Genomic DNA, 12,060 nt, shown 5'->3' on the forward strand with positions numbered 1-12,060 from the left:
ATGAAGAAGTAGGTGCTGCGATAGATTTCCTCCTAATGATAACAAAGGTTTGGTTTCTTGAACGATACAAACAATGTGGAAATAATAAATAAACTCAAATCACTATCGAGTGCACTCGATGACCCATCCATCTCTCCCATATAAACTCACTTATTCACCTCCTAAATGCTAATAGTGCATCGCGTTTGACTGGATCAATTGGTCGCACGTTCCCATCAATCCAAACAAAACAAATTATCTCAATCCGTGGGCTCAAGCATCCTTGTTGTGACATCAATCTGTCATAATCGTTGCCGCCACCGAGTGATAAGTAGCTGTTACGAGCACTACTAGCATACGCAAGTTGCAATCGGACTCACTCAATCTTCCGTGGTGCCGACACCCCACTAACGGACCGAGAGGGCACTCAATCTTACTTAAAAGCAACAACCACAGTCACATCATTAGTTGTGATTTCGAGCTCATTAAATTTGTCATTCCGATTGTAAAACAACGCCATCAATGCAAGCGATGCATGATTCTCTGACAGGGAAGAGGATTGGGTGATGGAAATTCATGTTTAAATGGTGATGTGTTGAGGAGGTAGATGAGTACGAAAGGTCCACTGGTAACTACGCGATGAATAATTGGATCGAATTAAACCAAAGCATAATACTGGCATACAATTGATAGAACTATCAACTTCGATTTCATGAGTTTGAAAGTTATTCTGAATTATAATATAAAACATTAATAAATGATATCAATTTTGATTCAGCTTTATTACACAAACTTTCTTGTTTTGTTAAAAAATTATGCCACATGCATACATGCTAAATATATGCTTATGCAAAAATATATATTCTTTGACAAAAGGAAAAAACGAGATTTCCAATTTTATCTTATATTTGAATCAAGGAGCCTTCAAAAGCCTTGGGAAAACATTTGCTTTTGTTTTACTTCATTTTTTAGTATTTTTGCCTTTCTCGTATACAAAGTATTTTAATTAAATTCAGTTCAACACTAGCTGTTGTGTTATATTCTCATCATCTAAACAAGCTGTAGTAAAAAGCGCCAACTTTTTTCTGGTATCCTGGGTCAGCCTAATTCACACGAACGCATTCCATTGGTCATCAACTCATCATTAAAGTTCAACCAGATGGTAAATAAAGCTATCAAGCCATATTTAACTGATTATCGCGCAGCAACGTTTGTCTGTTAGTGGTCTGGTTATTTTGCCCTTCCGTTTTCGATTGCACTTTCCATTTGGTTACGGTTTCGATTTCTATAATGTAAATTCCCCGTGTTGGTGGGTACTTGGTAAGCGGGAACAATGTGACTCCTCTGGGACACTCCATAATTAATGAGTAGGTGGCGTGAAATTGAATTTTAAAGCCCCGGAAGTTATTCCCACATTAAATCATATAATCAGCCGTTTGATTTATTGAACCATTTATTATTGCATTAAAAGCTCACTTTTTCGTATTTTCGGATAGCATTGTGTGGCTACCGCGTTTGTGGCAACAAGGCATTCGGATGTTTCATCCCAATGTTTTACGCTGATCACACTTGTTGAGTGGGTTCTCCGGGATAATCGGTCGTAAAATTATGTTCCGAGAGGACACGACACACTTGAATCAGTGGCTGGCTGGTCATTCATTGGTGAGTGGGATGAAACTTTTATTATGGGCATAAACAATCGAGCATCTGTAATCGACGGATAACGAGACTGCAAATCTCTGCGGTCCTCAGCTGCGCTTGTACGTTGTTATGTGATGATGATAAACGTCCCAGTCGGGGCATCATAATGATCTAATTGAGATTTATGTGATTTTAACCAAATTACACATTATGTTCCACATGACACCGCCAAGAGATGAATGGAAACGATGAATATATATTATCTGCATGTCGCGTGTCGTGAAGGTTTTGTGATAAATAGTAGTTGCTGAAGTGAAGGTTGGTTATACAAAGATCGATATATTTGCTCTAATAAAAAATACCCGAAGTTTTTCAGCTGTACATCCAATTAAATCGCTATTTGATTATGTGTTGCAAGATATAACATTATTCGCAGATTATTGACGAGATTATCAACAAATGTAGTCACGAACATGTCCAGCTAAATGAGGAGGACAACGTGTTAGAAATGTTTACACCAAATTACAAACAAGAGTGAAACACCCAGCTCCTTGAAGCCGCGCTTCTGTAACAGAAATACAGTTCTGTTCAACAGGGTTTAAATAACAATAGGATAATTCGTTAAAAACAGTATTCAACTTACCTTGCACCGCTCCTGCCCAGCACAGCCAAAACAGTGCCCATTTCGGTGTCATGAACCGCTGAATCCATCGAGGCCGAATTCCGAACCACCCGCAGTGGTGACTTTCTGCTTGCTGGACGACTTCACCCGCACTTCTCCCATTTGCCACACCATCCTCAACACTGAAGTCCAAATTATTCGTCATCAAACCGCAGACGCCATCCATGCCGTTGCTACCGGTCTTGGACGTGGACTCCGTCAAGGCCACCGTGGTAGTGGTCGGTGTCGTTTCCAGTGAGGAACCATCCCGTTCATGGTTTCCCCCAATGATTCCGCACAAGCTGGTCGACGACATTATGCTGCAGTAGTGGTTCCGATTGTTTACGTGCGATTACGCACAATTGCGTCGCGCGGATAATTAGTATGCCAGCCAGCCAGCCGTCCGCACGAGCCAAATTTTGGAGCGTCTTCAGACTATTTTTGTTTAGTGATTCAGCCCGACGGCCATCACCACACGTTAACACTGCACTGCATGCAAGACTTCATAATTTTGCACTCGGACCGAACTCCACATTCAAAGTTTTCGACTCGACTTGCTGCCCAGGGAAGGTAAATCCTGTTGCAAACTGTTGAAGTTGTTCGTTAATCCTGCGATAAATGGGCAAGCAGAAGCGACCGACCAGTTTGTATGCACTGTTCAGCTTATAAATCACTGTCGATGGTGTGTCTCATTTAAATTATCAATTTTCGCAAAGCATCTTCATTGGTAAGCATGGCATATTAGAAATCTGTACGCATTATTATTCACCGAGGACAAGAGTTGAAATACTCTACTTGATCAACTATGCATTTGTTATAGATTTTCTCAAGATTTACTGCTGCATGATAAAATGTATATTCACAGGTCTTTTATGCATGTCATGATCATTTAAATTTGTAATTGCAATATCAAAGTGAAGGAATGTTATTTATTTTTAAATTTAAATCGAACCTTGATTTCCTTTAGCGAAAATAAAAGCTGTTATAAATGAAATCCACTGTTCCTCGAACCATTTCTAATTATTTTTTATGTTATTCATTTTTATTGCTTGTTATGTTATTGCTATGTTATCCATTTTTATTCATCTGAGGATGATATTAGTAGCAGGAAATACTTTCGAGGAATTCACAGACTAGTTTCTACATTCTTTGGGCTGACATCTCCCACTAATACAAAGCCGCGGCACAGCGCCGCTGACATTTTTGTAATATGGGGCCCTCCTTAGCCGTGCGGTAAGACGCGCGGCTACAAAGCAAGACCATGCTGAGGGTGGCTGGGTTCGATTTCCGGTGCCGGTCTAGGCAATTTTCGGGTTGGAAATTGTCTCGACTTTCCTGGGCATAAAAGTATCATCGTGTTAGCCTCATGATATACGAATGCAAAAATGGTAACTTGGCTTAGAAACATCGCAGTTAATAACTGTGGAAGTGCTCAATGAACTCTAAACTGCGAGGCGGCTTTGTCCCAGTGTGGGGATGTAATGCCAATAATAAGAAGAAGAAGCGCCGCCGTTTAAATTTCTTCACGCCGCTGATCTATAATTATCCACGCCGATCCAAATTTAAAGGAGTCCGTAGAATTTGCAGTGAAAGTTTTGAATATGCAGTGAAATTCCTTTCCTTTTCCTTTTTCTTTTTTCCTTTTTGAACACTACAACATCACGTTGAAACTCCAGAGAATTTTTTTATTTTTTTTATTTTTTTATTTCGAAAAACTTTGAGTGGAAATTTCGAAGAGTTTCCTATCGAAATCCAAAGAATTTCTCGTTGAAATGGAATTTTTGAACGGAAAAGTATCGTTTGGCAGAAAGTCATTTGACCGAAAGCCACAAGGCTGGAAGTTGGTTGGCCGAATATGTCGTTTCACCCAATAAACCATTTGGCAGAAGCCCATCTAGCTTAATTTGGTCGAAAATGTCATTTGATCGAACAGTTCCTTCGGCTGAAAAAAACGGTTGGGCCGAATAGCTTAATTGGCCGAAATGGTCGAAGGGGCCAGTTGGCCTCAAAGGACATTCGGCCGAAAATGTCGTTCAGCTAAATTGGTCATTTTGAACATTTTCAAGACGTTAACAGTAGATTCTTTTGAATTCCGCCGAAAAAACAACTAATAAACTTCCCCAGAAAGTACTTAGAATTTTTAAAAATTTTCATTTGGAAAATATTTTTGATTTTCCACGGGAACTATTTTGAAATTTCAAAAACTCTTTGGAATTCTCGAAGTAAATTGTTTGGAATTTCAGCGGAAAATCCTTCGGATTCCTTCGAATCTCTTCAGAATTTTCACGGAAACATATTCCAAATTTCTACAGGAAAATATTCGGAATATCCATGGAAAGTTCCTGTTAAGTTTCTTTTGAGTATTCTTCGAAATTTACACCAAAAGTTCTTCATTATTGTAGGAGATTGCGACTGGTAGAAGGAATGTTTTATTGTTGTTTTTTTTTCAGTATAGACAAATAAAGATGGCTAGTTTGGCAAAGCCAACGTCAAAACAAAAAATTCTTTGGAATACCCGCAGGAGTCTCCAAGAAATTTTCACGGGAATCCTTCTGGAACTTTCACGAGAAATTTTCCTGAATTTCTACGAAAAACTTGAAAAAGCTTCTGCGGAAGATAGTTCAAAACGTAGATTTCAACAAAAACTTCTTTGGGTTTCAACGGAAAATTGTTCGAAGTTTTTAAGGATTTTCCTTGGATTTCTACAGAAAATCTACATCTCGTCCTAAGAAATTCCATTGGCCGAAAGTGAAATACATCCGTACCGGTAATTTGGCCGATAAAGTCATTTGCCATAAGAGGTCGTGTGGTCCAAATGTCATTACTGAACGGGTTATATGATCAAAAATGTCCACTTGTTTGGCGAAATGGCCTTATTGTCAAATGACCATTGAACAAAATTACGTGGGGTCATTCAATAATGACGTCACAGGTTTTGGTGGGGGAGGGGGTCCAATATTTTGTGACAGTACATACCTAGTATAGGTATACAAAAAAGCGTCACAGAAGGGGGAGGGGAGTCTAGAAATCTCAAAAAGTAGTGGACGATATATTTGAATAGTCCCTAATCTCTTTACTTTTTAAGTCGATACTGGTCAAAAATTGTTTACCCGAAAATGTAGCTTGGCCGACAGCGACAGCCGAAAGGGACATTCCGACGATCTGGTAATTTGACCGAAAAGGTGGTATGCCGTTTGGTCGAAAATGTCGCTTGAACGAATAGATCATTTGACCGGAAATGCCGTTTGGTAGGCATGGTCATTTGTCAGAAAGAACCATTAGGCACGAAAATGTCCTTTCTGAAAAATAGCCAAACATGCATGCTATCAGCCAAATTACATTTTGGACAAACCATTTTCGACCTGATAACAGTTTCGGATGAACGTTCAAATCGGCTCAATGGAATTTGGCTAGATGACTTTTGACTTAAAGGCCAGTATCAACTTAAAAAGCAGAGAGTAAATGTCATTTGGCCAAACGGTTCGATATTTTTGACCATTTAACCCTTTAGTCTTTTAGTCTTTCTAGCTAGAAAAAATGAAAATTGATAACAGTGCTACCCCAACAAACATTGGAAGCTGGTGAAGCGTTAAACTATTATTGCAGGTTGCAGTGGAATGTCAAAATGCATGCAATCTGGCTAGCAAATGTTGAGGAACGACTGAACATCTTGCAATCAGTGTTGTTGGCAATTAAAATAAAATGTTTTGAACTTCATAAAACTATTTTTCAGTCTTGGAGGAGTCAAATAAAATATTTGGTTTTAGCCACTATATATTCCAAGAAATCTTCAATTTTCAAAACAGTAAAATACTTGTTTAAACAAGACAAATTTCACTTCAAAAGCATATTTTTTGATTGTCGTAATTATACAATTAAAATCATTCCTGAAAGTCTGGCATCACTGTTTTTGGCGCGCTTCGAATAAAAAAGCTCGACGAAAACAAACGGACAGCTTTCAGCTGACGTCTAATCGTCCTTCTCTTTCAATTTGTCTGTGTCTGTGTCAATTTGACTTAATTTGTTTGTTGAGACTAAGATCAAGAAAAGTCTGAAGTAAGTCAATGGTTTGAAAACACCATTGGAACTGTTAGTTCAATAAAATTCAGCTAGGAAGTGGCTGATCGATGATCGGAAAACCCCGACTTTTGAGTGGGTTGGTTGAGGACCAAAATCTACATTGGACCTATTCCAATTAAGAAAAATACAATTATGGAGTAAGTGGTAAATTGGAACCACTAATGGGCTCTGTAAATTGTTGAGTCAATAGAATATAATTCTTAAGTGAGTGGGTTGGTGGTTGGAGTCGCTTTCAGAAACAACAGGACTAGGGAAAAAATCAACTTTGGACCAATATCTGATAGTTTTTAGGAAAAATCCATACTAAACACTAATGACATAAGTGACATTCTTCTCCAATCATGCCAACCAACAACCAAAAATTTTAGGCTTTTCAACTCTTATAGATTCCAATGAAGAAGTCAAATTCTATTACATAATATTCAATGGTTTTGCTTTGATTTTCGATCACTGTTTCTGGTTTGCTAGGATCCGAAAAGTCTAATTTTGCGACCAAAAGGATTTTTTTTTCGGATCACATGAACATTTTCTGAACAAAACAAGCAAAATTAAAGATGAGCCTGTTTAGGACTGCAAGTCTCTATAATAAAAAAACAATAAATAATAATCTTGAATCTACACAAATCCTATACCACCCATACTACTATTTCTTGATATTAACTGTTACAGCAAAATGGTTCTTAAGAATTTGGTTAACCGGCTAATCTATGGTTTATAGCCCCTGAAGGAATGTACTGAGAAACGTTATTTAAAATAATTTAAATTGAAGGTAAATTGTCCTCACTATTGCATTACACTGGATTTTGTTTTTACACGATTTACATTTTCTCAATTTTCCACTCATCCTAAATGTTTAACGTAGGAAATGTTCCGATCTCAATCTCACTGTACATATATCCATCTCATCGCTAATCAAAGAAATACGGCACCAAATTCGTCGCTTCTTTTTGACAACATGCGTGCTCACTGCTAAAAAAAATCACAAAAATAATAAACACAAGAAATTCATTTCCATCCTTTTGTTTTTGATGGGATGGAAATAGGAGCTATGAGATGAAGTGGCGAACCGTTCCCCTATATTAATTATCATGTGATTTTTCTTTGATTTATTCTGGATTTTTTGGAACATGTTGCGAAGAGTTTGGTGGCAAATTGAAGTCAAACGATCAAAAATACGAGCGAAAAAAAATCGTGTATAAACAAAATCCTGTGTATATTACGGTTCCGGAGATCCCTGGGAAATAGTGGCAAATCCGATTACGCAGTGCAGGTATTACACTCAAATAACAATTTGAAGAAGATACTTTAGGATTTTTTAAATCAAACAGGCCCCTTGTAAAAGCATCCGGAAGTCCCCGAGAAACCAGAATAGATGTTAGAATTCAAAGTTCTGTCCATATGACATGTTAGTGTGGAAATGAAGAAATATTTTTGTTTGCTCTCATTACTCAAAATATTTCTCCTATAGATCTTTGGGCTTTATAAAAGATTTCAATTTTTTCGGCCCCTTAACTAGTACAATTGTTCTATTTCCCATACGGTGATTCTTGAGTTTGGCGCCCCCCAACCGCATGCTACGGCGCTGAATACAATGCAATTATAAAGAATTTTCTTGTAGAAATTTGAAAGAATTTCTTGTAAAAATCCTGAAGAGTTTCTCATGTAAATTCCGACGAATTTTCCGATGAAATTTCAAAAAAATCTCAAAACTTCAAAGTAGTTTCCGTGGAAAATCCGAAAATAATTTTCAAATAAATATTTTCTAGGAAAACTTCCCATCAGATTTGTCCGGCGAAATTTAAAAGATCCCGAAAATGCAAAAAAATCTTAAAGAAGCGTAATAAAAATCGCCACGCCGTTAAAATGGCCTTCGGCGTGATGCAAAACAACGTCGCCGCCACCAGCCGAAATTCTGACAAACGCCACCGCCAACGAATATCGGACCGGCGCACACTTCTAACTGTGACAGCCCTCTGCAGCCAACAGCCAAACCAGCATGGCGGTCAGCTATGCTATGGAATGATTTTGAATTCGACTGTACGATTATATTCTCCTTATGCAGAGCCCACAATAAACTTTCATCGAGCCTATTTATTGCCTCATAATTAAAGCTAAAGAGTGCCACCTTTAAAATACTATACTATCGCTGACGCAGGAGATCTTGATGTTTCCTTGGATAATGATGACCTTTACAACAATGATGGCCAAAACGCACCGAATCATCCAGAAGTCTGTTTGCCTACTGCTTCTTTTACCGGAATGAATGCTAGAACTATCACCGAAACCGAGACTTTCAACAATGCCACTGCCCCTGCCGCCGCTCCAGCCACCACCGCACTCGCCACCACCACTACCTCAACCACTAGTCGAGTAATTGCCACCACGTCCACCGCCGAACCAGCCACCGTCACTTTCTCCGCTGCTGCTACCTCAAATCCTGCCTCCACTACCACTACCTACGCCAGTGTGATTTCCAGGACTACTGCTGCTGCAAACACTGCTACTCGTCCTGCTGCTGTTGCAAATACCGAAACTCGCTCTGCTGCACCATCAACATGTGAAGTGCCACATGACTGTCGATTAAAGGTAGTTAACAGGAATCGTCCCCCAGTGCGCCAAATACCTACCGAAGAAACTATGAAATCATTCTACGTCACACCGTTCCACATTGAACAATCTGAGGAAGACATCATCGAGTATCTCCGCGAGACCATTAATATCGACAAATCTTCGCTTAAATGCGTTAAACTCGTCCCGCGAAATAAGGACATTAACGAACTATCCTTCGTGTCGTTCAAATTATCTGTTTCGGAAGATCTTGCCACAGTTATCAATGATACATTTTATTGGCCAGAGGGTGTCGAAATTCGCGAGTTTCAGCCAAAAACGACAATGTACCCAGACGAATAGTCTCGACATAATCAGCGTAAGTAATAATCATACCAACGTACTATCTGATTCTAATTTATTAGTAACTGCTCCTTTACTCCCTCCATGTTTGGACATGTCAATTTACGAGTCAAAAATTAAGTTCCATTATTTTGATTACATGCACATGAGAAACTCACTTGAGAAACAGTCTAAAAACTTCATCAAAATTGGACTTCATAATGCTAGGAGGTTTGGGAAGTAACATAGATAACTATCGTTCTTTCTTAAAGAATTCTAAATTAGATGTTCTGTCTATTACTGAAACCTGGCTTAAACCATCAATTACTAATAAGTCTATTGAACTCGATGGATACAAAATCATCAGATCTGTTCGTCAAAATAAAAATAAATCAAGAGGAGGAGGAGTTGCCTTCTACCTTAAGAAAAATGTTAAATGCACCGTTATCGCAAAACCTGAAACTGAAAGTGAAATTGATTATTTGTTTATTAAACTTAAGCATGCCAATTTAGTCTGCGGTGTCGTCTATAAACCCCCGGACGTTAATGTTTCAAAACTAGACACAATTTTCAGTGTAGTTTCAGAAATTTCATCTTCAAATCCTAATGTTCTGTTGATGGGTGATTTCAACATTGATCTGATGAAACGCGATTCAAACAAGACTGTGAAACTAATTGATTATTTAACATCATTTGATTTCAAACTTGTCTCTACTCATCCAACTTGCCATAGGCCCGGTTCTTCATCGACCATTGATCTGTTTACAGGTAATTGCACGGACAGTTTGAACAATGTGTACCAGTCGTCAGTGGGGGGAATCAGCGATCACGATTTTATTTGTGTTGATTATAAGTTTAGGCTATCTAAAACTTCTACTGATTCTTATTGGACTCGCGAATATCATAAAGTTGATAAAAACTCGTTTATTGCTGATCTTCGTTGTGTCAATTTCGATAATGTCTACAACTGTGTGGGAATCAACGAAAAGCTTCGGTGTTTCAATGATTTACTTTACTCCGTTCTTAACATACATGCCCCACTCAAGAAAAAGACGACCAAAGATCCAAGAAATCCTTGGATCAACAAGTATGCTAATCGATTGATTAAAAATCGCTCCGAAGCCTATGAGTGCTGGAAACCCAAGGACCAAGGTAACCAGAATAAATGGAAAAATTTCACCATCCTTCGTAACTTGGCCAACCGCGAAATCAAACGCACAAAACGAGAATATTGTAACTCTCAACTTAGTGCTGATCTTCCTGCAAAGCAGTTGTGGAAAAACATTAAACGATTGGGCTTGAAACAAACGAACACTCATGTAGGTGGAGGTGACGTAACTGCTGACTCCCTGAATATGTTTTTGCAGCACACTTCCCGCCCTTAGTTTCAATCAAAGTGAAGATGTTGAAACACAACCAAAGTTTTCATTCAGATGTGTAACTAATGATGAAGTTTTAGCTGAGTTCGCCACTGCCTCATGCGATGCTGTAGGAAACGACTTTATTCCATTGAATGTTTTAAAAATTTCTTTAGGTGTCACTCTTACGTACATTACTGATATTTTCAATTGCTGCATTACATCATCCGAATTTCCTGTCGATTGGAAAATTGCTAAAGTTATTCCAATTAGTAAGATTGATAATCCATGTATCGAAAAGATTATCGTCCAATAAGCATCCTTTGCGCTCTTTCTAAAGTTTTTGAGTCAGTACTTTCTAAACAACTGAATGAATATTTAATCCGAAATAACCTGCTATGCGCTTTCCAATCAGGGGTATCGGAAGGCATGCAGTACAGTGACTGCACTGATTAATATTGAAAATGACATAAGGGAAGCACTAGATAAAAAAATGATCACTATCCTTACGCTCTTAGATTTTAGTAAGGCATTTGATTCTATTAACCACAGACGATTATGTGAAAAGTTGAAACACAATTTCCACTTAGACCATTTCTCCTCAAGTTTAATTCTATCCTATCTTTCCAATCGGTTTGCAGTATGTCGACTACAATAATCATCAATCCGAAATTATTGCAGTCCAAACTGGGGTACCACAAGGCTCAATACTCGGTCCATTACTCTTCTCGATGTTTATAAACGACTTACCATTGAGTTTATCTTTCTGTAAATTTCACCTATATGCGGATGATTGTCAGCTGTACATCTCCGGAGAACCTAGCACCGCACCTGAAATCGTTTGTCGTATGAACTCAGATGTTCAAAATATTTTAGAGTGGTGTGAACAGAATGGACTGATTCTTAACGTGAAAAAACACAGACTACAATTTTCACACTAAACGTGCAACCTTACCTTTTGTTCCTCTAATTAAAGTTGGAAACGATTTCATCACGTATTCTAATGTGGTTAAAAATCTTGGCATTCTTATGGATTCAAATTTAAATTGGACAAACCAGACAAACGCTGTTTCCAGTAAAGTCTACAACGCCTTGCACTCCCTACTTTTGCTGCGGCATTGTACTCCTCAACACATCAGGATTCAACTTGCCAAGTCACTTTTAGTACCTCTATTCGATTATGGAGACATATTGTTTGGTCTTGTAGCAAAGGCGAATCTAAAAACTAAACCAGGCCTTCAATGCAGTCGTAAGATATGCATACGATTTTAAAAAATATGACCATATACATATCTGCCTATAAGAAGTCTTTACTTGGTTGTGATTTTGTGAATCATCTTAAGCTAAGAACATGCATCCAAACATATAAAATTTTAAATGACCCCCCAATTTACCTCCGAAACTTCTTCAAGGTTGCCCGCTCTTCTCGAGCATTACTACTTATTGTTCCAA

General features: G+C 38.3%; 1 protein-coding gene across 13 annotated transcripts in view; it reads right to left on the reverse strand.

The window, feature by feature from the left end:
• LOC134212902 (solute carrier organic anion transporter family member 4A1) overlaps nt 1-12,060 on the reverse strand; it is a 312,371-nt gene that overhangs the window by 289,674 nt on the left and 10,637 nt on the right. For 4 of the 13 annotated variants that reach the window (XM_062691220.1, XM_062691211.1, XM_062691217.1 and 1 more), the window contains one exon: nt 2,264-2,954. In XM_062691220.1, coding sequence (XP_062547204.1) covers nt 2,264-2,597 — 334 coding nt within the window. In that variant the 5' untranslated portion in view covers nt 2,598-2,954. Of the gene's footprint in view, nt 1-2,263; nt 3,031-12,060 lie in introns of all 13 variants that reach the window. The other 9 variants (XM_062691218.1, XM_062691213.1, XM_062691219.1 and 6 more) reach the window with 5 other exon arrangements.

Source organism: Armigeres subalbatus, chromosome 2 (assembly GCF_024139115.2).
Source record: "Armigeres subalbatus isolate Guangzhou_Male chromosome 2, GZ_Asu_2, whole genome shotgun sequence".
Classification (NCBI taxonomy): domain Eukaryota; kingdom Metazoa; phylum Arthropoda; class Insecta; order Diptera; family Culicidae; genus Armigeres; species Armigeres subalbatus.